The sequence below is a fragment of the Haemorhous mexicanus genome, chromosome 7 (assembly GCF_027477595.1).
Source record: "Haemorhous mexicanus isolate bHaeMex1 chromosome 7, bHaeMex1.pri, whole genome shotgun sequence".
Taxonomy (NCBI): Eukaryota; Metazoa; Chordata; class Aves; order Passeriformes; family Fringillidae; genus Haemorhous; species Haemorhous mexicanus.
Genome location: NC_082347.1, coordinates 12,146,460 through 12,173,033, shown reverse-complemented (window position 1 = coordinate 12,173,033; position 26,574 = coordinate 12,146,460). Strand labels below are relative to the sequence as shown.

At 45.8% G+C, this 26,574-nt stretch overlaps 1 protein-coding gene across 3 annotated transcripts in view; it reads right to left on the bottom strand.

The window, feature by feature from the left end:
• PCDH15 (protocadherin related 15) overlaps positions 1–26,574 on the bottom strand; it is a 637,262-nt gene that overhangs the window by 192,842 nt on the left and 417,846 nt on the right. For all 3 annotated transcript variants that reach the window (XM_059851092.1, XM_059851093.1, XM_059851091.1), the window contains 2 exons: positions 4,818–4,978; positions 2,590–2,745 (listed from right to left, as the gene is read on the bottom strand). In XM_059851092.1, the coding sequence (XP_059707075.1) occupies positions 2,590–2,745; positions 4,818–4,978 (317 nt within the window). The remainder of the gene's footprint in view (positions 1–2,589; positions 2,746–4,817; positions 4,979–26,574) is intronic.

Here is a 26,574-nt window from a genome sequence, read left to right as displayed (position 1 = left end):
CAATAAGCAGAATATTCCAGAGACAGTCCTTATGTCTTTAGATGTGTCAGGGTTCTGAGGGTCCAGATGAAGGTGTCTGAAGCAGTAGAGTGAGGAATTATGACACAAGGCAAAACATGCTGGAAAAAAAGGCTACAAAACACCTGGAGTAAGGAAGGAAAGGAGGGGCCACCATATCCACGTCCACGAGCAACTGGGAAAACCAAAATAGGCCTGGAGCTGCTCCACACAGGATTTCACAGGTAACTCATTAGGGAAGCACCACTGCATTTTTCCCAATCCTCGTGCTTCTCCTTGAGCATCTGCCAGGGCACTGGCAAAGCAAACACCCTGGATTAAGGGAGGTTTTAGTCTAACTCAGGACAGAGTGATTCCTATCAAGTATAGAAATCAAGACTCCTTCTGGTATAAAACTAAATAGATATTACCACATCCATTGCATTCTAAGCCTTCTGGAAAAATCCAGGCTTGATTTTAAACCATGTCTTTTTCTGTTCAAATGGAAACCACGTGTGAAACCAGGACTTATGGCGCTATTTACAACTACCCTCAGCTTCTCTGACAAACTCATCTTAATATGTTGGGGACAGTTCAAATATAAAGACAACCTGACATAAAAACCATTTAATTTCTCCAAAATACAATAAAATCTACTCTTTCTTTGAGTTAAGTTCCTTATGTAAGGGAAATTTCTGAACTTTTTGGTTTACAAGCAACCAGAAAACAGAAGCAAAAATTAACCACAAACCTTTTGTCCCAGTGCATTCCTGTTGCTAAATTCACCAGAGGCAGCACCAATTACAAGCAGAATAAATGAGCATTAAAACATTTAATCACTCATTAAAACCTTTGAGAGAGTCTGAGATGCTTTGTGAATTATTTTTTTGTTAATTAATTAATGAGAGCATGAACTCACAGGGTGCTGCTCAAGGGCACAGTGGTGCCATGTCAGATGTTATCCATGGAACAGAGATAAAATGAAAACAAGAAATTAATTAAATCAGGGTGCAGCTGGTGGAAAGAGCAACAGTGCATTTTGCCCAGCAATAATTCCAATAAATGCTTGGTGTCCTCAGAACTTTGCTCAATTTCTGAACACAAATAATGGGGAATGGTGCATTTTGCACTCTGCCTTTTGGACTTCTCCCTAATTATGGAAAATCCTTGTTTTCTTAGCATAGCCATACCGCCTGTCTTTGGTTTCACTGCAGAATTGATGCAGGTTTTGGAAATGATCTGGGCCCTGCAGCACAACCCCCACAGGCAGGCACTTCAGGCTCGTGTTGATGTTGCCTTTACTCAGGACCAGAAAAGTTCCTGCACTGGCTCTGTAGAAACAGAGAAATTCCATGGCCACGTGAAAGCCAATGTGGAAACCATGGACAAGCCCATGGAGGACTTTCCCAGTGCTCCCAGATTCTGGTGGGAAGTCACACATGCAGCTGGAGTGCCAACAATGTTTCATTTAATTAAAATTAAATTTAATTTAAACCCAGAAAGTTTGAGAAACCTTGCTTATCTTTATCTCAGTTGCAGGTCCAATATAATGTGTGGATTTGGGGGGGGTTTCTTCCATACTTTTGGGTTAATTAGGCCTCAACTCATCAATTGCCCACCCTTTTCCCAGGGCACATGTGTGGTCATGGAGACCAGCGACAACACAAGGACACGTTGAAAAGCTGAATCTCCCAAACATCACAAAAAAGGAAATTTCTTCAAATCCAGTCTATTTAAATCAAAGCAGCCATGCTCTTTCACAGACTCCCACCTCACAAACCAAACCCACCAGGCTGGATATTTAATAAAATTTATTTTTTAAATAAAATTCTACTTATTTCAGTCTTCATCTGCACAAAACTGACCCATCTTTCCATTTCTTGCATAATTTCAGCCCACATAATTTCCATTACTTCATGTAAGTCTCTATTTCTACTCATTACTAAAGCCCTGACAAGCTAACCCTGAAAACACAAGTTTTTTTGTACTGCTTATTGGCAAATTATTCAGTCCCTAACAGAATGAAAAACTTCACTTGAAAGTGAAATGAAATTGTACCAGCTCATGAAGAAAATATTTTTTTTTCCTTCAAATGATGCAGTGGTCCAATCTTGAGCTCTCTATTCCAAAAAAAACATAACATAATAAATAATAGAAAATAAAATAATTCATTTCACAGGCATCAGAGCAACAGCAATAAACCCCATCTGCACTCTGCCAAGCTTCAACATTGTTAATAAACATTTTTAAACTGTGTTTTTTTTTTTTAACTTTCTTTTCCTCATACATAGGTTTATTGTTAAAAGTACTTGAATTTGACAGAAAACAATGCTTCATTCATGAAGACACTGCTTTAAATTTGGGTGTCTTCTGCAAAATCCTGGTGAAAACTGTGCTGGTCTTTGTATTCCTTAAGGAAAAACAAGATAAGATGCTAAAAACTGAAGCCTACCGAAGCTTTTCTGGAGCGGCACAACAGAAAACACCCGTAATTTTTTTGGTTTTCAAGGAGGAGGCAGTGAAAGCTGGGATTTAGCAGTGACCCCACCCACAGGAGGAGGAGGAGGAGGAGAAGGAGGAGGCAGCTCTGACCTCGTTGACGGCCACGTAGTAGCGCTGCTGCTGGAACTGCGGGGAGTTGTCGTTGCGGTCGCGCACCACGATGCGCACCTCGTGGTTGATGATGGTGCCCACCTTCCTGTTCACACACTGCACCTGCACCACGATGGACTGGATGGACACGGGAGGCTGCAAGGGGAAAGAGAGGTTGTGGGAAAGGGACCTGGAGAACGACACCTCTTTGAGCCTTTGGTTTATTGTTACTGGAATTCAACGTATCCCCGAAGGGCTTGGGTAGGAAGGGACCTTCAAGATCATCTCCTTCCACCCCTGAACCTTCCACTGTCCCAGGCTGCTCAGAGCCCTGTCCAACCTGGCCTTGGGCACTTCCAGGGATCCAGGGGCAGCCACAGCTTCTCTGGGAAATCTGGCACATGGGCTGCCCCTGGAAATGTGGGGCTGGAAATGTCCTTTAGGAGAATCCTTAAGGCTGGAAAAGACTTCCAAGACCATGGAGTCCAGCTGTTCACCCAGCACTAACCCAGGTCCCCAAAAGAGCCACATTAATAAAGCCCATGACATACATTTCATATTTTCACTCAGTCCCTGGGGGTTTCAGGGTTGCTCTCCTTTTCTTTGGGTTGTGAGTGACTGCACTACCCCGAGGCCATGCAAGAGAGGCACAGGGGGCATCACACCCAAAATCTGAACCACCTTAAAGCCCAGATTTCCTTCTCATAGCCCACCAAACTTAAATAGCCAGAGATGAATGAGTGGACACAGTATTAGAGGTAAGAAGTGTTCCAGTTCATAGTAAAAAATGAGGAATTAATACCTTAAATAGCAATGTAAACATATTATTACCTGAATTTAATTAAGAAATGTACACACTTCACTTGTTTCCAGGGGACTTGAGTCTGAACAACCCTGTAAAGTGTCTGGGAATTCACAATAATGGGAATTGGTTTAGACTGTGACTAATATTGAAACTCAAATAATCTGATGAGATTCTTTGGGTAAAGCATCGACTTTGGTTCATGGTAAGGTGACAAAAAAGTGTCAATAAATAGCCTTGAAAAGAAGAATTAGCAGTGATCCAACAGGGATTTTAGTTCCTATCTCCCTGTGGATGGTTGTGGGGTGATAAGAATTGACCACACATTTCCTAGAGTGATTCTCCTGCCTTACCTTCCATTCCAGACTGATTTTTTGCTCTGGCTTAAAATTAAATCTGAGAGGCCAAAGCTGCTCCAGCAGCTGCTGGATGGCACTTGAAGAAGTGCCAACTCTTTCCCAGAAAGTCTTCTGCCACCATGACCACTCTGCCACACTTTGTGCTTTGCATGGGAAAACAGTTTGTGAATTAAAAGAAAATTAAGAACAGCTGAATTCAATTAGTGCCTTTCACCAGAAAATGGAAATGAGGAGAAATTTGCATGTTGTTTTTGGTACTTATGAATTTATCTCAAAACACATGGAGAAGACAAATTAATCAATCAAGCTAATACAAAACAAACTTCCCTGCACTCCAAGGAGAACTCCTGAGTTTTACAGCATTCTTGCCATATTGATTAAAGCACTTGCAAGTCAATTTTACTTTCAGGTTCTGTCGCAAGGTTGCAACACTGTGAGGAAATGTCTCTATTTTTAGAGTGTTTTCTCCTCAATGAAATTAGCCTAGATGAGAACACCCCTATTTATTTTGTGCTTTTCATCTTTCTTTTTATAAAAATCAAACTTACAACCCTGACAATATTTCCTGAACACCAACAGGAACGAGCACAGAAAATATGTTTTAGGCTGCCTTAAAAAAAAAAATAGAATGTGAACCAGCACGTTCTCAATGGAACATGTCAAGCTTTGTGAGTGAATTGTGGCAACCACAACTCATCACTTCTCACAGCTCATAATTCAATGTACACAGGGAAAGCAGCCTGCTAAGAAATGTCACAGGGCACAGGGTAAGCAGCCAGCAAACTAGAATAAAAATTTAATTCAACAAACGAGTCAAGTTCGGTCAGATATAAACTCTTAACATCAGGTTTTCTTGGTCTTCATTGTTGTGTTTGTCCACAGTAATATTTGCACATAAGGTCAAATTCCTGTGTGCTCCCAATAAATCCTAAAAAAAGGATCAGACTAACTGTTCACATCCATCTGGGGACAAGACAGATGCAGGGATTATATTCTAGCAGGACTAGTGTGCATGGTTAATTAGAGGTGAGCGTGTTTGTGGAGGAGAAAAGCAAGGCCAAACTCACATCTCTGTCCAGCACGCGGCCGGTGCTGTTCAGGTATAAGGTCTGCTTGATGGGGTCCAGGATCACCCAGTAATCCACGTTGTCCTTCAGGGAGAGCTCGATGGTGGGGTCAGGCCCTCCTGCTGTCCCTTTGATCAGCATGTTGTCAACCAGGATAGTGCCTGCAATGACAGTGAACAGCCCAGGGAGGAATTTATAGGGAACCCACATTCCTGTGTATTTCTGCAAGCACTGCGACACTGAAAATGCTGTTTTCTACCTCAGCTTTGTGGTGTTTTATGTTTTGAGTGATGTTTAAAGAGTCTGAACCTTATTATCTGTAATAAAAAACTGCCTGTGACACTGCAGCTGTATCAGACAATGCCAGAAGAAGCACTTGCAATGCACAATGATTTAAATTGACAATGAGACCTGTCACATCCAGCTATCTACTTAACAAGATGAGCTTTTTCTTCATTGAGCAATCATCCCCCAATCTCACCTCGAACAAATGAAAGCACGGAAATAACAACCAAACTCGGAATAAATTTTCTGCAGAGAGAGCGACACATCAAGGTGATGAGGGGAGAAAAAAAGCACAGTTACATAAAGCTCTCCAGGAAAAAAGAGGGTTGGTACCTGGAGTTGCTCTGCAACAGAAACTGAATTGCAGCACAAGGATGTGGAGACTAGAGCCACAAGACAAAGGTGGTACTGAGAGGAGCAGCCAGCTCTCAACGTGGGTCTTTCCATGGAATCACAGCAACCCAGAATGGTTTGGGTTGGGAGGGATCCTAAAGATCCAAAATTCCACCCTGTGCCATGGGCAGGGACACCTTCCACTGTTCCAGGCTGCTCCAAGCCCTGTCCAGCCTGGTCTTGGACACTTCCAGGGATCCAGGGGCAGCCCCAGCTGCTCTGGGCACCCTGTGCCAGGGTGTCACCACCCCCACAGCAAAGAATTCCTTTAACATAACCTAAATTTTCCTTCTGTCAATCTGAACCCATTCCCCTTGTCCTGTCACTGCAGTTCCTGTTGCAGGGTCCCTCTCCAGCTCCCCTGTATCAGGCCCTGGAAGGAGCTGTGAGCTCTCCACACACCCTTTTCTTCTCCAGGCTGAGCATTCCCAGCTCTCCCAGCCTGGCTCCACAGGGAAGATGCTCCAGAGCCCTCAGCATCTCCATGGCCTCCTCTGGACATGCTCCAACAGTTCCATGTCCCTCCTCTGCAGAACAGTGCATGGAATTCCAGGTGGGGTCTCACAAGAGACCACCCTGTCCCATCCTGCCACTAAAGGCTCCCTTTCAGCAGTCAGCTCACTGCCCCCACAATGTACACAATTTCCTGTGGGAAACACTCCCAGCTCACTTCCCAAACATCAACCATCACGAACCACCCCGAGCGTTGCCCTCCAGTGCCCTGGATTTGCACACACTGCATTTATAACCACTCCTCTGAAATGTCATTTTTCTGCAAAATTAACACTCCCCAGTTTGCTTCACACCTAAATATTAAAAGGAATTATCTATGTGGAAGTTCACCAGCAGTTATGAAGAAAATCTGTGAATGTCAGTAGCTGCAGAACATTTAAATTAGGTTAAAACATTTACCATGTAACCTCCTGTTATTAAAGGCCCAAATAATTTATTCCAAAGTGTAGCATGAAGTTTCTTTACACCTTCACTTTATAACAGTGACTCTGTATAAAAATATTCATCTAAGAGGGGCTGATGCTTTTTTGCTAAAACAGTAAAATAATCACTGATCTTAACCCCAGCAAACTGGTTTGCAGTCCTGTGGGGGAAAACACCACAGAGTAAGGTGTTTTCAATCATTTATTTTGAAACTACTTTCTTTCGGACACAATAGAGATGACAGGAAGAAAATTGCCAAATATTTGGGAATAGAATTGCCAAACTTTGCAACAAAAACTGTTTTCAAGTTCAAGGTGCAACAGCTTTTCAGCCACATGAGAAACATTGTTTTTACCCAGGTGTTTTACAGCTCTTGGCACAATCTCCTGTTCAATAACATCTGTACAGTTCTACTCTGCTCCAGGAGCTTGGCCTGGCACCTTCTGGGAGACAAGCACTAGTTTTAACAAAAAGAGGATTTCACCAGGAAAGTCCAGCTCATTTCCAACCCTGTGACCCTGCACATGTTGATGTCTACTCAACAAGTCCTGTCAAATCTATAAAATCCACCAGTTTGTGCTCTGCCCACGCTAGTGTGCCTCCATGATGATGCAAAGAAGGGTTGGTAATCCAAACTCACTTATAAAAACATCTAAGCAACTTAAAATCTGTGATGATGAATCTCATAGTCTGCAGTCAACCACCATCACTTCACTGAACTCACTGCCTAGATTCTGCATCTCGTTGGACTCTTCTCTGCTTCACTCTCTGCTTGGATTCACAAAGCACTTGTGTTTGCTTTGGTTTGATCCAGGGATTCTTCTCTTCTTAAAAATGGGCTGGATTTGATCTTCAGATATTCATGAAGCACCTGTACACTCTCTCTGAGAGACAGCAGTTTGCAAATCAGCCTTTTAATAGCCATCCTTAAAGTTTTATTTTTCTGGTTTATGAAGTCTCTGATATTTCAGAGGCCTTTCCCTTCCCCCCATAGACATCTCTAAGTTTTTCCTTACATCCTGCCTAAAATAGGGAGGGAACCTCCTAATGACAAATCTGATGCGTCTGCACCGCCAGTTTTTCCATAAATGCCAGCACTAAAACAAACCAGTCTGGTGGTATTTGTAACTCACTGATACAATGAGTTTACAGAAAATCTGCCTTGAAATTTTACTGCACAAGCAAAAACTCAAACTATCACAGAATCACAGATTGGAAAATCCCTGCCAGCCCATGGAGTCCCAGCTGTGCCCAGTGCCCACCTTGTCCCCAGCCCAGAGCACTGAGTGCCACCTCCAGCCCTTCCTGGGACACCTCCAGGGATGGGCACTGCAAAGCTCCCTGGGCAGCCCCTGCCAAGGCCTGAGCACCCTTTCCATGCAGAAATTCCTGCTGCTGTCCAAGCTGAGCCTCCCCTGGCCCAGCCTGAGGCCCTTTCCCCTTGTCCTGTCCCTGTTCCCTGGCAGCACAGCCCGACCCCCCCTGGCTGTCCCCTCCTGGCAGGGAGTTGTGCAGAGCCACAAGGTCCCCCCTGAGCCTCCTTTGCTCCAGGCTGAGCCCCTTTCCCAGCTCCCTCAGCCCCTCCTGGGGCTCCAGCCCCTTCCCCAGCTCCCTTCCCTGCCCTGGACAGCTTCAGCCCCTCTCCAGGTCCTTCCTGGATTGGGAACCCAGAACTGGACACAGCCCTGGAGGACCCTCAGCAGGGCCAGCCCTTCTGTCCTTTGTGCACAAGCCACTGGAAAGGACACCCAGGTCTATCATTGTGGATATTTTTCCTGGCTAATTAAACAAAAAGAAAAAAATACTGATGAGAAATTTTGATTGCCCATCACCAAAAGCAGATTTTAAGAACAGCTTTCCATCTTCCATGGAGACCACACAATCTGGCTGCCTTTCCCTGACTGGTGACTGAGGCACCTTGTGGAATGACCATGCAGATTTCCAAGGGATTAGTACAGGATAAGCTTCAAGGAATCAAAGTCAAGGAAGTTGGCTTAAAAAGCAACAAAAGCAGCCAGAACCCAACAGGCTGGACAAGAGAGGAAAGATGTTTTATTGCCAGAGTTAACATCATTTTTCTGACCTTGCTGCAATTATTCAAAAATGGCTGCAAAACAGGACAACAAGATGAAAAACTATCAAGTGCTGTAAGTATTTTAACAATTTTGGAATCCAGGAGCTGAAAATCTTCATTAGGCTGAAATAAAAGGGAAGGTTTTGGTTTTACAGCCCAATCTCAGGTGAACATTCTGCGGGAAGGGCATTGGACTCAGGGACAAAAAGCCATGAAATGTGGGATCTGCTGGTTATGCTCTGCTAAAGACTGGAGCCTGGCAGCACCCAGTTAGGAGTCACCTCCTGAATGACTTTGAGACATCCTGGGATTATTTTAGTTGAATGTTTTGGCAGAGCCCTTTTGTAAAGTGTGAGAGAATTATCACTGGTCTGGGAAAAAACATAATTGAATCATGAAGTGGTTTGGGCTGGAAGGCACCAGTGTGGTTGAAAAGTCTCTAAACACCAAACAAGGCTTGTCTCTGCATTTAGATCTATTTTTGCAACACGGGAATGTACTTATGGGATTGGGCTGTGGCCTGCAAAGTCTTTAAATGTCCACCAATACTCTGCATTCCAAGTGGAAAAGCAAAATGAATCTGCAGGAGATTGGAGAACAGAGGCTCCCCCTCCAGGGGATCATTTGCTACATTTCACTCTTCAAAAACATCTCCTCCTGGGAATATTTTTTATTTTCCTTAACATTTCCAAACTCTTTTGAACGTGCTCTAACTCTGACACAGAAGACAAATGCAACCCCTCTCTCCAAAACCTGTTTACACTCAATTGCTAATCAAAATCCAAGCTCTGTAAAACATAATTTACAAAGGATTGCTCTTAAGATAAAAAAAACCCCTGCATCCTGCTTCATAATTGAAATAAAAAGCATCTATTGCATATGCAAATACCTGTCCAAGATCAGCCCAAAGACCCACATAATGTGATCTCCTGGGTGCTCAGGACAGATCTGGATCTGAAATTCCAGCTCCCTCTGCCACGAGCTCCTTGGCTCCAGAATAACTTAGTCCATGCTCTTACTGGCTTTGCAGGTGGGAAAAAAAAAGAAAGATGTTTGAGGTATTTGCAAAGCACACGGGGTCTTCTTTAAGGGGCTTTAAAAGCTCACACACTGAGAAGGCAGCAACATCAACCCTGCTCATCTGCCCAGGAGGCTGGTGATAAAGCCTTACAGACCTCTTGGTACAACAAGGTGCAGCAGATGACAAAAACTAAATGGATAAAAATTGATCAGTTGGAAGATGCTCAATATTGGTATCGACTGGTCGAGTCCCTGGCAACCCCACGAGGGTAAAATGAAATTAAATTCTGAAAAAAGGTTTCTTTTTTGGATTTTAGTTTAGCCAATGGGACCAGAAACAGATTGATAAGGTTGACATAAGTTTTTCCATTACCTACAAAAAACCTGCTGGCTCTTGATAAAAAACGTTCCCAGGTTGGTGCTCTCATACCAGACACAAAAAATGGCCATGAACAAAATTGGTTCATGAACAAAACTGGTACTTTATAAAGCACGCTCTACACAATGAAAAGGTTTTCAACAAAAAACCCAGAAATAAACAAAAAAAACCCAAAAAAAACCCTCACAAAACAAATCAAAACAACAAAAAACCCAAACAAAACAACAACAAAAAATCCCAAACCACAGGCTAAAATTTCCGGGAGCATTTGAAGAAGAAAATATTCCTCTTTGTACCAGACAGCAGAGAAGTAATAAAAATGCAGATCCCACAGCCAGTGATGAGATAAAACCTCTCCAGGCTATTCCAGCCTTCCCTTTGTTTCTTACCTTCCTTCCCAGAAGACTTTGGCAACTTTGAAGGTGATTTAGAATTTTTAGGACACAGCAACAACAACATTATTCTGAATAAACAGGCTCAACACAACCACTCTGAGTCAGGTTTTCCAGGGAGGGAGTTTCAGGAAATTATGGAAATTTCCTCCAGTGCCACAGCCTTTGGTCAAAGGAGCTTGACCACCCAGAGGGTGCTGAGACACTGAAAAGGCTGCCCAGGGCTCCAGGCACCAAGGCTGCCAGAGCTCCAGGAGTGCTTGGACAATGCTCCAGGTGGGATTGTTGGGGTGTCCTGGGCAGGGCCAAGTGTGGGACTGGATGATCCTTGTGGGAATCTTCCAAATCAGGGGATTCCATGAGTCTATAAGCACATTAGCACCAGGGAGCTTCCTGTGGAGGATTTTTCCTGTGCATAGGCAAACTCCTCCATGGGAAATAAAAAAACGGCATCATTCCTGAATGATCCTAGAGAATGATCCCAGGAGTCATCCCTGCATTCCATCAAGGTCAGACAATGAGGGAAAATGTTTTCAGAATGACTCAAGTCCAAGTGAAGAAGAAAAAATGCTGCTGTGCAGCAAAACCAGAGCAAACCCAGGTTTGTGTCCTCACCTAAAAGCAATGCAAATGAACACCCAAACCGGCCAGAGACTGGAAAGGGCTCAGAGTTGGTAGCACTGGATCCAGGCACTGGGATAACAGCCAAACATCCAGCTCCTCATGAAAATCCAGGAAAAACCATGAAACTCTATAAATAAAGAGGGGACCTTCAGCACTGGATGTCTTCAGACAACAGACAAAACCTCCTGAGGAAAACATCTCCTAGGATCCAGCTGAATGGACTGATGGGTCTTTATTCATTGGTCCTGATATTTTGAGACAGAGCAGAAACCTCAGCAAGTTTTACTTCCATCCACATGGAATCATTAAGGTTGGAAAAGACCCCTGAGATCATCAAGTCCAACCTTCAACCAATATATTGTGGAACACTAGGGAAGGAAACACTCGGAGAGGAGGGACAACCAGTACAGGGAAAGCTTGGAGCACAAAGGAGCTGGGGATCATGAAACTTTACACAATTCCACCTTATGGGATGACATTCAAAAGCAAGGGATGAGTTCTTGCCACAGGACTCAATTCTGCAGCCACCCTGAGAGTTTTCCCACTCCTGAGAGCAAGTTCCTTACACCTTCCTCTGATGAAAACTCCAGAGCTTATTTTGCTACTTTGGGGAAAAAATATGTATATTAACAAAGCTTGTGCATATTCCCAGGCAGGGCTGAGCTCCTAGGAACACAAATCCTCTGATTATGTACATTGATTATGGAGTTTGGTACCTGCAACTAGAATGATTTGCACTTAAAAGGAGCCAAGCTCCCAGGGATATCCAAGTCTTCCCATTTGAATATATTATCACAAACCCAATCTTAGTTCTATTTCAGACCTGGTTTATTTTATTGAGACCATGTTAATAAATGTTGTATTTATTCTTTGTCGGCTCAATAGGTTCCAAGCCAAAGCAAACCAAATTTTATCCAGTTTATTTTTGTTCACCTAACTCAAATCTGCTCAGCTCAAAAGCCCAAGCACTTTCCTTTAAATAATGTTCATCTTTGCTAACTTAGGGATTTCTTTTCCTAAACTTTTCCTCAAGTTCATGGGTTGAATGCATGAAAACCATTGCTCCAACTTGTCCCATTGAGTCCAAATGGGGCAGATTTAAACCAGAAACTGCAACCTGCAAAATGTACAATGACCAGTCCTTAAATGGGACAGAAATTCACACCCAGAGTTCAAAAACCACAGCTCCCAAAAATACTGCTGTTGAAAATTAGAATTAATTCAGTGCCCACTGCAGTGATTTATTTTGGAGGCAAATGCAGTGTGTAATATCATTGGTGTTTGCAGTCCTTCCATTCCCTCCTGAAATCCCTGATGGATCATTTTCCAATAGCACTGGTTTTAAATCCCTGGGAATATTCCCTGTCATGTTTGACAAATGTACAGCAGCACAAACTGGTTTTCATCAGAGATCTGCCTCCTTTGATGTGTTGGGAAGGCAAGGCCAGGCTCTGGGTACCTACACACCCCAAAACCAGGGAGCAGCCCGAGCTGACACCGGTGGTGGTGTCACCTCCAACCACCTCAAATGCCAAATGTGACCCAAAAATCCCCCAGGATTTTTGCTCTGCAACAAGGTGAACAGGGAAGGGTTGCAGGCTTGTAGGGTCCTCCTGCCAAATGGGAGAACCTGCAAATCCCCAGAACTCGGTGTAGGAAGAAAGAAAAAGTTGGAACAATGAGGCTCTTTTGGCTCTTTTCCCACACATAAGCGCAGGTTTTTGGAAGATGGGTGTGAGACAAAGGGCCTTTGGTGCCTCTTCCTTGATGGTCCTTTATGCACAAGATCCCCATGAACTGGAGCTCCTGGCTGTCCTGTTTCATTCACATTTTCCTGAGGATGCCATATTCCATTACCATTCAACAGAAAATGGAAAAATATCTACTTTTCATTTTGATTCTAGGAATATGACATCTTTGGAAATACAGTTTTATACCACTGAGGAGATGCCAAGCTTTGCTGGGTTTGTGTCTCAAAAATAGGAACCCATCTTTCAGAATTAACCTTAAATCCATCTCTGGGATTGAGGAATGGGGGGGACTCATCTCTCAATACAGGATTGATAATGAGGAGGCAGGAATTGTGAGTAGGGCATGGCCTTGGCCAGGGAAATTCTGATGGAAACTTTCACCCAAATGAGTATTTCTGCACAGAACCCACAGAGATGAACATCCATCATGCTTCTCTCATACCCCACATATCCAGGTAATCTCTTTTGGAGGTCCTGGGCACAGTCTGGGGCTGTGTCAGGTCTCAAATAAATACTTAAAAGTGGTTTTGTAAATCCTGTTTGCTTTCCAGTTCCTTGAGCCACTTCTCAAGCCATTCAACAATGAGGTTTATTTGCTCTCTGTTTAGAAAAGCCTCATTTACACTTTAAACACACAAGGACTCCTAAATAATGAATCAGATAGAGCAGTTCTTTGGGAGCACCGAGATCAGCAGTGGCTGCTGAAGGTGTGAATTAAATGACTTGAATGTTTTCACCTTAATTTGGAACCATCCTGGGGTCTGTTTGCAAACCATTTGGAGAGGAGCAGCAGGAGCCTCCACTGCTCTGCTCTAACCCTGAATTACTAAAATTATCAGAGCCTGTCTAAACATTGCTCATGGGTTTGCATAATTTTTCTTAATATTTCCTTGACATCTTCTGTGCACCACATGCAGCTGTTTTCTCCTCATAAAGGAGGCAAAAGAAAGACAATTTACTGATGCTTTTCTGTCCTCTTTATCTGTTCACACCAGTTTTCCTGCAGGAAAGCATCCCTGGGGGAAAAAAAAATGAGCATTGCCAGCAGACCTGGATTTTCTTGGTGCACCCTAGAGGCAGAGCCATTAAAACTTATTTTCCAAACATGTGGCCCAATGTGTTTAGTCTGAGGTTGGCTCCAGTCTCCCAATTCTTTCCAGATGTTGGAAAGCTGTAAACTGTAACCTGAAGCTCTAAAAAAGGGAAGGAAAAGGGGAGTGTGGGGGAAATGTAGGGATGGACCCCCAGTGGTCACAGAATCCTGGAATCACAGAATGGCCTGGGCTGGAAGGGAACATCTTTTTTAAGTTCATCTTTTACTCCTGCCATGGGCAGGGACACCTTCCACCATCCCAGGTGGTTCCAAGCCCTCAAGTCCAGCCTGGCCTTGGGCACTGCCAGGGATCCAGGGGCAGCCCCAGCTGCTCTGGGCACCCTGTGCCAGAGCCTGCCTCCCTCACAAGGAACAATTCCTTTCCAGTATCCCACCCAACCCTTCCCTCTGGCAGTGGGAAGCCATTCCCTCTTGTCCTGGCACTCCAGGCTCTTGGAAATTGTCTCTCTCCATGTTTTCTCTTGGTTCCTTCAGGCCCTGCAAGGCCACAGTTTGGTCACCCCAAAGCTTCTCCTCTCCAGGTGAACAATCCCAGCTCTCCCAGCCTTTCCTCCCAGCAGAGCTGCTCCATCCCTCTGCTCATCCTGGTGCCTCCCCTGGATTCATCAAATTGAAAAAATTATCACAGACCAAAATTTCCATCTTCGACTAAATTTGGATACAAGTCTTGTTAAGCAATAATTCAACCTCACAATATTCCTGCTGTGAGATCCCTCCTATTTTTGCCCAGAAGGCCAAAGGAATCCTTGAGGTGAGGAGTGGAGCACTACAGAGGAAGAGCAAGCTGGATTTTATAACAGATTGAGGAACATGCACAATTCTTTAACTATTTCACATTCTATGAGAACAGGGAAGCATCCTCGTTCATGGGAGAGAGCAAATCCTTTCTTTTCCTGAAAACTGCTTTATCACAGAACTAAAAAGAGCAGAAAAGGCCTTTGTTATCCACAAATTCTACAGCACCCTTTGTAACCTACAACTGTGCATCAGCCTCTGATCACACTGCTGTCAAGGAGTCAGAATTCCAAACAACTGACAAGAGAGGGGTGAGTGAGGATCACACCAGGTTTAGGAGCAGAATCCCAGAGTAAGGGATTTTGGGAGCAAACAGAAGGATGGATAACAGTGACCAGAACTGGGACAAACACCAGTCTGACCAATCCTTCTATCAGATTTTTCCCCCATTCCACTAAAGCATCCAAGGTGGGGCAGATTTATTGCCAATAGTGCAGCTCCTGGCTGTGTTTGCAGACATCCCAATAGAAACATAGGAAAACCAGGAACTGCTGGCACTACATCCTGCCTGGAAGAATTTTATTTTCCATTAAGAAAAGCTTTTCCTAAGCAGTTTTGTTCCTTTTGCAATCAAACACTGCCGCCTTCTCCACACTTTCCTGTTTCTGAAAGTGTTCAAGAACAGGCTGGGACAAGTTGAAGGTGGCCCTGCCCATGTCAGGGGGTGGAACAAGGATGACCTTTAAGCACCCTTCCAACTCAAACCACTCCATGATTATGTGATTCCTCCTAACTCAAATCCCAAGTCCCTAATGCCACTAAAGTGCTATCATCAAAAACCAATTTTAAGCAGCAGTTTTGCAGTTATCAGGGGGAAAAAGCAAACCTGTAAAAGCCACACTGCTCCCCAGAGCCAGTCAATTATTTCACCCTTTGCTGACCTGGCTGTCAGGGAGGCAGGAAGGACATAACCAGCATCAAAGTGTTACCTGAGGAGCAGGCTTTTAAACTTTTCATTACCTGACCTGCAAATTATGATTGATTTTATTTTCCCCTTCAGCCAGACCTGCTCCTTTTCCACAGGGAAATCACCCTCACCAAAAGTTCTTTGAGCACTTCTCAGCATAAAGACAAATTGAGGGAACTGAAACCAAACATTTGGAGGAGGTTGCTAAGAACTCACAGCCTTTCACTACACCTGTGATCTGAAAGCTCTTCCAAAAACTAAAATCTGAATTAGAAGGAATATTAGATGTGATTAAATAAATTTGTGCTGTTCTATTGCCACATGGAAATGAAAATGGACATGGAAGTGAGTAGCAGTCTGTTTTCCCAGGTAACAAAGGACAGGGTGGAAGGAAATGACCTCAGGTTGCACCAGGGGAGCTTTTGATTGGATATAAGGGAAAATTCCTACACAGAAAGGGTTCTCAAGCACTGCAGTGGGCTGCCCAGGGAACTCACCATCTCTGGAAGCATTCAAAGAACTTGAGGACCTGGGATAGTGGTGAACATGGTGGTGCTGGGCTGATGTCCATATGACTTAAAAACCAGCTGCTCTGGGCACCCTGTGCCAGGGCCTGCCCACCCTGCCAGGGAACAATTCCTTCCCAATATCCTATCCATCCCTGCCCTGTGGCACTGGGAAGCCATTCCCTGTGTCCTGTCCCTCCATCCCTAGTCCCCAGTCCCTCTCCAGCTCTCTTGGAGAGGGACATACATTCAATATGACTTTTCACAAAAACCTACATAAGAAGAGACAAGAAGAAGAGAATTAAGAATTCTTAAAAGTAGAACCAACCTAGAAGTCACACAGAAAATTGGGAGTAACTGGCAACTATTATTTCTACTAAATGTCTTGTTCTGCATTCAATCGAGTTATAAACTTTCACAGGGAGAGCCTGCAGGCTCTCTGAGCAATCTGCTCAGGGCTGGGCAGGGCTGCTCCAGCAGCTCCTGGCCCTGCTGTGCTCAGCATCCAGAGCTGGACACAGCACTCCAGAGGTGACTCCAGGGCTGCCCACAGAGCCAGGATCCCTCATTCTGAACCATGAAAACAAAAAATCTACATTTTTTGAAAAATTTCTTACACAAACATACCACCATCCAAAACAAGACCTTCCAATAGAGGACCAAAAGGAATGTCAGGAACTGAGTGAAGTTTTCAGGTGTTCTATCAAGCCCAAGGCTTTTACCTTTACACTGAGCAATTCCATCAAGACACTGTGAACAGCAAATCATCTGTCTGTTGATTCTTTCTCTCAGTATTTCCTGGCTGTGTCTCTCCTGAACACATCCTGTACTCCCTTGCTTTCTACAGGAACAGTAAACAGCAGAGAGTGTAAGCAGATTTCAGAGCTAATTGTAAATAGGAACATGGAGCCGAACGATATTAAATGGAAAACCCTGTCAAGTTTAGCAAGAGATCATTTGCATCTCCTTTATTTTGTTGTACAAGTTCCCTGTTTGCATAGAAAAAAAACTAAAATACACGTCAAGTTGCTTTGTAAGTGTCTGGTATCTAATAAGGATGAAAATAAGTATCTCAGATGCTAATGAAGCATTGTGTTTATTTGTCAAGCAAATTACTGGAAGGCAAATTACTCTGACAATAGCAAAAGCAAGGAAGGGCAGGAAGACCTGCCCTGCTTTCCAGACCTCAGGGCACTTTTGGTCCTGGCAAATTGGTTCTTGCCCAAACTACAGCTGGGAACAGCCACCACCCAGGTTTGGGTGCCAGTACTGGTTTTAGAGGATTAAAGAGAACAGTTGCCTGTCTCAATCACTATTAAATCCATGAGAGGAGGACAGAAGAGAGCAACAGGATAAAGTTAACTCCAGGCCTGGGAGAAGGCGAGATCCAGTCAGCACATCCTGGGAAATCCATCCCCAGAAAAATTCCAGATGTGGCAAAGTGTGTAGAGAAGCAACTGCCATTCCCACATCACCCAAAGCCCACCCCAGGTTAGGGACAGATGGCAGCTGCCACCACCAGTGACCACCAAAGCCCCTCAGAATATTCCTCTGTGGACACCTGGAACCTGGACTGCAGAGAATCCCCACAGCAAGAACTTGAGATAAGAACAAGGTGAAATGATTGTCTGGGGGTTACCCCAGGCTTAGGGGGAGGCTAACAAAGCTGGGGAGAAGGGATTGCTGAGGATGAACACAAAAAAAAGCAGAATTTATGAGACACAAGGAAAGCCAATCCAAATGGGACAAAGGGAATTCTGGCAGGGACAGATTGTGACCACCATCCCAGAAATCACCAACACAAATGGAAGGAACCACTCAGCTGGCACTAATTAGCATTAGAAACCAGGGAATCATTTAACCAGTAGTGTAAGAGACCTGTGATGCCCCTGAGCATTAATTCCGTACTTGCTACAGTGCATAAATAGGAAAAAGTTCCAGAGGACTTTGGGACCCTCCACCACTAAAAAACCCAGGATGAAGAAACAGCAGCAGGACACCGCTGGATCCAGGGATAGTGACAATCTTCTGCTGGATCTCTCTCTCCTCTCTTTTCTAGTCCTTCCCATCTCTCTACCTCACATTCATTGCTACATAAATCCCATATTATTGACTGCAGCACATGGACTCGTCTGCACCTTAATTTGGGCAGAGGCATCTCTCACTAATCAGCTCTTAATAGAGGCCAGGGGGTTAATTGAACAGACACACTCAGCCCACACCAGTTGGCTTCAGAGACACAGAAAAACCCTGGTGCTTCTTAATTCACAGTACAGATCTGTCCATGGGGGCTCAGAGCTAACAAGAGTCCAGTGGAAAACAGGAATTTCCTTCCTATGGCATATGGGTTGGAATGAGATGATCTTGATCCCCTCCAGCCCAAACATTTCTGGGATTCCACAATTAAACCTTTGGCTTCAGCAGCCAAACTGCTTCCAGGCCTCATCACTCAGTCACTGGTGGCTGAGGTCAGTACCTGGAACCCCCTGCTGGAATCTTCCCCATTCTCTCCATGGGAGCAGGATAGTTTAAGGTTTTAAATGAAGTGCAGGCTGGATTGTATTCTTCCCTGTGAGGATGGTGGGGCCCTGGCACAGGGTGCCCAGAGCAGCTGGGGCTGCCCCTGGATCCCTGGCAGTGCCCAAGGCCAGGCTGGACAGGGCTTGGAGCAGCCTGGGATGGTGGAAGGTGTCCCTGACATGGCAGGAGTGGCACTGGATGGGCTTTGAGTCCCTTCCAACCCAACCATTCTGAGATTCCATGATTCTATTCATACCTTATGATTCTAACTCTGCCTTCCACACCCTCTACTCAGCCCTGCTGGAAGTGCTCAGCCAGAGGGATCAGGTGAGTTCCTGTTTGGCTTTTCCATATGGAGCCAATTCAGATCGCTCACCACAATCCTGTGCAGTGTTAGTTTTACACTCACATTTCCTTTTTCCTTCACTGGATCCTTTCCTATTTCCCAGTTTTTCAGCACACAGAGGTGACCACCACCCTCTGTTTTGCACTCTGAGGTGGAGCTGTCCCTTGTGGGTGTGACATCCCTGTTGCTCCTGTCTTTTCTCCTGGCAAAGTGCCTAAGGATAGGGAGTTTTGATTTACTGTTGGAGAGGACAGGCAGAGGAGCTTGTCCACAATGATTTGTGAATATATTTCAGAAACGACACACTCCAAAGGACATCTCCTTTTGTAACTTCAGCCTCCATCTCCCATTGTTTGAGATAATTTCCACTTGTGTCAAGAAGCCTTTGAGTCCTCTGGGGATGCTTCCTGTGAAAAATTTGCAAGCTTAATATTTGGATTCTTCCAGACATGAGTTTGGAGCTGCTCAGAGAATTTACTGTTTAAAAACACCTCTCTAATCCAATCTATTACCAGTTCTCCATCCCATGGTGAGGAAGCACCAAAAATGTGTTATTGAAGTGTGTGGGGCCTAATAGGCTGGAGTTGGAATAAAATCAGATGTTTTATATTTAAAGATGAGCAGAGGTATAACTTTACACAGGAAATATTTTCTTGTAAGATTTAATATCAGAGGAGCTGTTTGTTTGCCTTGTAAAAGTCTATTAATAATTTTACTTTTAAATGCAGTTACAGTGTCAAAAGAAGACGTAAAATTTCTAAGTAGCCTGATAAATTCACCTTATTGTTTATGGCTTTTTTTTTTTTTCTTTTTTTTTTTTTTTTTTTTGAGGAGGAGGAGGAGGGGGGTTGTGACTGTTTCCAAAACCAGCCCTGGGAAATGCAGGAAACCTGGGGAATTTAAAGGAAACTCTGGGAAGGAGCTGGCACCAGGCCAGAGCAGTTTCTCTGCTAAGAAAGATGCACTGATGGAGCCCCTCTGTGATGGCTTTACTGCAGGAACAGCATCATAAATCATAATGTTTCTCTCCATAAACTCCACTGGTGTACAGTGTATTAAACTGGCTCTTAATAAACTGCACTCCTTCCCTCTTGCTTGCCTCCCAAGCACATAAAATAAACACCAAGAAAAGGACCTAATTTACAAAATGAAGTTTATTTTTTTCTGAGAGGAAAATAGTGGCTGATGGCTGAGGGTGACACTGGTGTCCTTTAGGGGACAGGTGTTGATTAATACCTTCATTAATGAGACAGACAAAGGGATGGAGGGCACCCTCAGGAGGGCTGCAGGTGACACCGAGCTGAGGGCGACCTTCCAGGACCTGAAGTGGCTACAAGAAACATGGAGAGAGACTCTTTAGAAAGGCCTGGAGAGCCAGGACACAGGGAATGGCTTCCCACTGCCAGAGGGCAGGGAGGAGTGGGATATTGAGAATTAGGAATTGTTCCCTGGCAGGGTGGGCAGGTGTTGTGTTGTGTTGGGTTGGGTTGTTCTGTTCCCCTCTCGGTTTGTATGTTGGATTGTTCTGTTTCCCCCCCTTAGTTGCAATGGTTCAAGCCTGGTTCATTCTGCCCTCCTCCCCACTGCCTGTCATCCCTGCTTCCCCCCAGCCTTATGAATCTTTCCTTTGATCCCTCCCTGGTGCCCTGTCTGTCACCTGGCACTTCCTCCCTTCCCTCTAGAAACTTCTAGCTGGAGCGTCGAGTGATTGGATCAGGGACCAGGACCCTTCCCTCGATGTATTCCCGTTGGTCTGTCCCTAATGTCAATCCCTGCATCCCACTCCCCTCTGGTTTCCCATTCGTCCAGAGGTGGTTTCCTCCCTTGTTTCCGCTGCCCCCTTAAAAGCTGCTGCATTTCTGGGGTCGGGAAAATTTCTTAGAGCCATCGAGGCCTGGTTATAGCCTCGGCTGGAGTCAGCTCTCTTTCTTTCTGTTGGCTGTTGCTGCGAGCCCCATGTGATGCAGGGAGCTGCCTTCACAACAGCGTGGGGCTGTATCCCTGGGCGCTGTCTCGGGTGAGACCCAGGAGTGCTTCTGCTGCAAGCAGTGTGCTGGTTGCTTGCCGGGCGAAAGGGGGAGGACAGGCTTCCCCCCGACAGCTTGCTGCTGCAGTTTGGCGCCCAACGTGAGGCCCGAGGGCATCCCCGGACCCCACGGACGAGGACTCGTGGATCTTTTAGACTTTGCCTCTGGATTTCCACTTTGAGCCTTGGCCGGCAAACTACCTCTAGGTTGAGCAGACCCCTTTCTGGTGGGTGGCGCTCCCTGAGGATCAGGAACGGCAGCTCCTAGCACCCGAAGGAGTCGTTCCACCAGCAGAACCACTGAACCCAGGTTTTTTTTTTTTTTGGTCCTCGCCGGATTTGGTAAGTGTTCTTTTTGCCCTGCCTTTTTTAGTCCTTTTCGACTGACTCTTGTTCAGTCGCCTTTCTTTCTCTGTGCCTAAAAGCACCTCGCTGCGCAGCTTTCTCTTTCTCTGACAGGGTCTGGCGTGGGGCTCTTGCTTTCTTTTCTTTAGCCTTTTCCTGGGGCAGTGGGTGGACCCCGTAAAATCCTCATAATGGGTGCTAGCCTGTCTGCAACTCAAAAGAGAGTTTTTATCCAAGTTGCGGGAATCCTTGCGGGGGGTGGTATTGAAGTTCAGAAAAGGGAGTTAAAAAAGTTAGTGACACGGCTGTTTTCTCACTTTCCAGAAGTTTCTCCTGACAAAATTTATGACCCAGGTTTCTGGGGATTTGTCACCTACAAATTACAAGATTTGGTTAAGTCAGGAGACTCTTTGCTTCTTAAAAATACATTTTGGGCTTCCCAAATTAAACTTATTTTGCAGTCTGCCCCCAGATTACGAAAACAGCCATCCTCACAAAGTTTTGTCCCCAGTTCTACTTGTACCCCTCGTCCTAGCCCTCTTCCCTCCCCTGCTCGCCCTAAAGGTGGGATTTTGAGAGGAGCAGCTCGCTCCAGCACAGCGCAGGGTGTCCACCATTCCCCTGGCTCCCCTCAAAGCTCCCCATTCCCTTGCCCGAAGAGTCCTGGCGAGATTCTCCGGGGTTCCTCTCCTTCCCTCTCTCTCCCAGTTAGAAAATCCCCAGTTCGCAGACCCTCAGTTCAGTTTTGTTTGCCTCCCCAAGATGGCTCCCATGGAGCTCAAGATGGTGGAAGCCACATGGCTTTTCCCGCCGTTTCCATTTCTTCTCCCCATAATCCTTTTCGCTCCTCAAAAAACCCCTTCCTGTCCCTCAGCTCCTCCCAACTTATATAGCTGGTGTAGTGTCCAGAGCAGAAAATGCCATCTTGCTAGAAGTCTCCAATGTTCCATTTTTTAATTTGCTCTCAAAACTTGTCACATTAGTTTCCCACCGAGAGCAACCCTTTTTTGTGATGCATGTCAGGTCACACACAGACCTGCCGGGGTTCATTGTGGAGGGTAATCGAAGAGCTGATGCCCTTGCCACGCCAGCTCAGATAGCCCCACTCCCTGATGTGTTCGCTCAAGCTAAGATCAGCCACCAGCTGTTCCATCAAAACGCCCCTGGCCTTGCTCGCCAATTCCAACTTACCCGTGAACAAGCCAAGGCGAGCGTGGCAACATGTCCCCAGTGCCAGTCCCATCAAGTACCATCCATCAGTTATGGCGCCAACCCCAGAGGGTTGTCAAGTTGTGAAGTGTGGCAGATGGATGTGACCCATGTTCCATCCTTTGGCAGACTGAGTTACGTCCATGTTTCGGTGGACACTTTTCTCCAGTGCGGTTTATACTTCTGCCCGTACAGGGGAGAAAGCCATTGACACAGAAAAACATCTTGTGCAGGCTTTCTCTGTGCTGGGCATCCCCAAGGTCACCAAAACGGACAATGGCCCAGCGTATAAATCCAGGGAATTCAAGAGCTTCCTGCAGCAATGGGGGATAGAGCACAAAACCAGCATCCCCTTTCCCCAACAGGCCAGGCTGTGGTGGAGAGGACCCACCAGAGCCTAAAAAGAGTTCTGGAACAACAACATACGGCAGTGAAGGTGGAGTCCCCCCAAGTCAGACTGTCCAAGGCACTTTTTACAATGAACTTTTTAAATTGTTCCTTTGATAATCTTCATCCAGCCATAGTTAGGCACTTTGGTCATCATGAGCAGCTGCACCTGAAAGCCAGGCCCCCGGTTTTTGTTAAAAATCCGGAGACCTGGAAAACAGAAGGGCCTTTTGACCTCGTGACCTGGGGAAGGGGATACGCTTGCGTGTCCACTCCCTCAGGTCCAAAATGGGTTCCATCTAAGTGGGTCAAGCCTTTCCTTCCTAAAAGGGTGTCTGCAGTTGATGCTGTAGCTCAGGTAGAGGAGGCTTGTTGGAGGAGGAAGCGCAAGCCTTTTGAAGCAGACCTTGACATATGTGAATCAAGCTGAGACCCTTTAAGTTTGGTTCTTTAACTTATTTTTGTTTCATTTCAGTGACCCTGACCCAGTGGCTCCATCCGTTGCTGCCTTCACCATCCTTGTGGCAGTGTTTTAGTCCCTCTTACCACCTTCAGACCCGTGGATTGTTCCCCATCCCAAAGTGAATGTCTGGCGGACCCTGGCGCAAGTCCTCGGCCAAGATCACATCTGTCTAAACACGACGTCAGCAGAGGACCCTATGTCGTCCTGCTTTGTGGGGATCCCTCTCTCTCCAAATGAATTCCCTTCTCCCCTCAACGTCACTCTTGCTCCCCTGCTTCCCCAAAAGGTTGCCTGCTCCCCTGGCTTGAACCCTAAAGATAGTGGGAGAAATGGAATCCGCAGGCTGGTCCCGCTGGATTCTGAACCCATAGAATTTGAATTGCTCGGTTCCACCAATGCTTCCCTTTGCTTTCAATTTATATCTTCCCCAAGTCTCCCCGACAAATCCTATACATTTGTTCACCAGTGGAAAAAGCAATACACTGCTATCCACTGGTGTGAAGTAGTGGCACAAATGGAAATGGTCTCCATGATTTACTACCAACCTTTAACTTTGCCCCGTGGAGTGTTTTTTATTTGCGGAGACCGAGCATGGGCAGGCATCCCGTCTCGCCTGATCGGAGGCCCTTGCCCATTTGGACAGTTGATGCTGTTTACTCCAAACAAAACCCAAATTTACAATTGAAAGTTGAAGAATGTCACACTCTATTTAGTCTGTCCTAAAAGGGACCTTCAAAATCTTGATCCAGAGTGTGACTCTGAAATTATTCATTAGTTAAAGCCAAAAGGGGTTGCGATCACCGTGTTTTTGCCTTGGGTGTCAGCAGCCAAAGCTCTAGGTGAATTGGCCCACTTTAGAGTGTTGGGTGGCTAAACAAGCCAATCTTGCATCAACTGTATTAGCAGATCTCCTATCTGACGAAGAAATTACAAGGAAGGCGACGCTCCAAAATCGAGCCGCCCTCGATTTCCTCCTCCTGCTACACAACCATCAATGTGAGGAATTTGAGGACCTCTGCTGTCTCAATTTATCATCTAAGGCCGAGGACACGAGAAGTGCTATCCAGAAAATGCAAGACATGGTCCATGACATCAAGAAAGAAACATCTGACTGGCTAGGGGACGTTTTTTTGGGATGGGATCTTTCGAGATGGGCCGGGTCAGTTTTGAAGACTGTATTTTATGTTATCTTAGTAGTTGTTATTGTTTAGTTGCTTCTTCAATTCTCTGGAGATTGATCAAAAGACTGATGAACAAAATGATGCTCCCTCCGAGTGTCAACCAAGTGGTGAGCCTTGAAATAGAAGAACCATCGGCTGAAGAAGTCCAGCGGGCTTCTGCCCCGATGAGCCACTCCTTGTTTAGAGATATTCATCAAGACTCAGAGTTTAACAACCAAGTTCAGTTCACCTCGTTTTGATTTTTGCTTTATTTTTAAAACAAAAAAGGAGGAGATGTTGTGTTGTGTTAGGTTGTTGTGTTGTGTTAGGTTGTTCTGTTCCCCTCTCAGTTTGTATGTTGGATTGTCCTGTTTACCCCCCCTTAGTTGTAATGGTTCAAGCCTGGTTCATTCTGCCCTCCTCCCCACTGCCTGTCATCCCTGCTCCCCCCCCCAGCCTTATGAATCTTTCCTTTGATCCCTCCCTGGTGCCCTGTCTGTCACTTGGCACTCCCTCCCTTCCCTCTAGAAACTTCTAGCTGGAGCGTCGAGTGATTGGATCAGGGACCAGGACCCTTCCCTCAAGGTATTCCTGTTGGTCTGTCCCTAATGTCAATCCCTGCATCCCACTCCCCTCTGGTTTCCCATTCGTCCAGAGGTAGTTTCCTCCCCTGTTTCCGCTGCCCCCTTAAAAGCTGCTGCATGTCTGGGGTCGGGGCTCCAGCCGGGAAAATTTCTTAGAGCCATAATGGCCTGGTTCTACCCTCGGTTGGAGTCAGCTCTCTTTCTTTCTGTTGGCTGTTGCTGCGAGCCCCGTCCGATGCAGGGAGCTGCCTTCACAACAGCGTGGGGCTGTATCCCTAGGCGCTGTCTCGGGTGAGACCCGGGAGTGCTTCTGCTGCAAGCGGTGTGCTGGTTGCTTGCCAGGCGAAAGGGGGAGGACAGGCTTCCCCCCGACAGCTTGCTGCTTCAGGCAGGCACAGGGTGCCCAGAGCAGCTGTGGCTGCCCCTGGATCCCTGGAAGTGCCCAAGGCCAGGCTGGACAGGGCTTGGAGCAGCCTGGGACAGTGGAAGGTGTCCCTGCCCATGGTAGGTGTGGGATGGATGGACTTTAAGGTCCCTTCCAAGCCAAGCCATTCCAGGATTCTGTAAGAAAAGTATTCAGCCAAAAATTTTAAACTTCTGAAGCAGCCCCAAAGCTGCCCTGCTCCCCAGATTTTCTTTCCTGCAGCATCACTGCCACATCATCTAAATGAATTTGCCGACCCCTGGCAGTCCCAGCTGAACATTCAGAGCTGGTTTCCATTTTGACAGGTTGCTGCCAAAAACTGTTTGATTTTTTTTCTCAGTTTGCATAAGACTCTCCTTGAAGAGGTCAGAGCATCCCAAGGGAAATCTGGTGTCATTTGAGAGGCACAATAACAGCCCATTACACAGGCCAGTAAACAATGTTGGAAGCAATTCCTCTTGGACATTCAAACCCTTTCCCTTTTCATTTTATCTGTTATAAAGAGTTCTGCCATTTCCAGTACATTCTTGAAATAAAATAGAAAGGCTGAAAAAACTAACTGGTGATTTGTTGAGATGCATCTGACTGTGGAAAAACCCACTCCATTACTGGAAATTAAGAGCTGACCTCAGGGACCAGACATGAGCCACAGTCAATACTGAGTGTTAACTTTGTTCCATCCCTCTTGTTTAGCTTGTGAGACAAATTATACATTAAAATCTGGTTTGATCCTGTTCCACTTCAGCTTCTGCTCCAGGCACTGCAGGGATGGTCTGCATGGACAGAGAGAGGAAGGGGCTGTTGACACAAATTCCAGAACCCCCGAGGCTGGAAAAGCATTCTGGGATCACCAAGTGCCAGCTGTGCCCAGTGCCCGCCTTGTCCCCAGCCCAGAGCACTGAGTGCCACCTCCAGCCCTTCCTGGGACACCTCCAGGGATGGGCACTGCAAAGCTCCCTGGGCAGCCCCTGCCAAGGCCTGAGCACCCTTTCCATGCAGAAATTCCTGCTGCTGTCCAAGCTGAGCCTCCCCTGGCCCAGCCTGAGGCCCTTTCCCCTTGTGCTGTCCCTGTTCCCTGGCAGCACAGCCCGACCCCCCCTGGCTGTCCCCTCCTGGC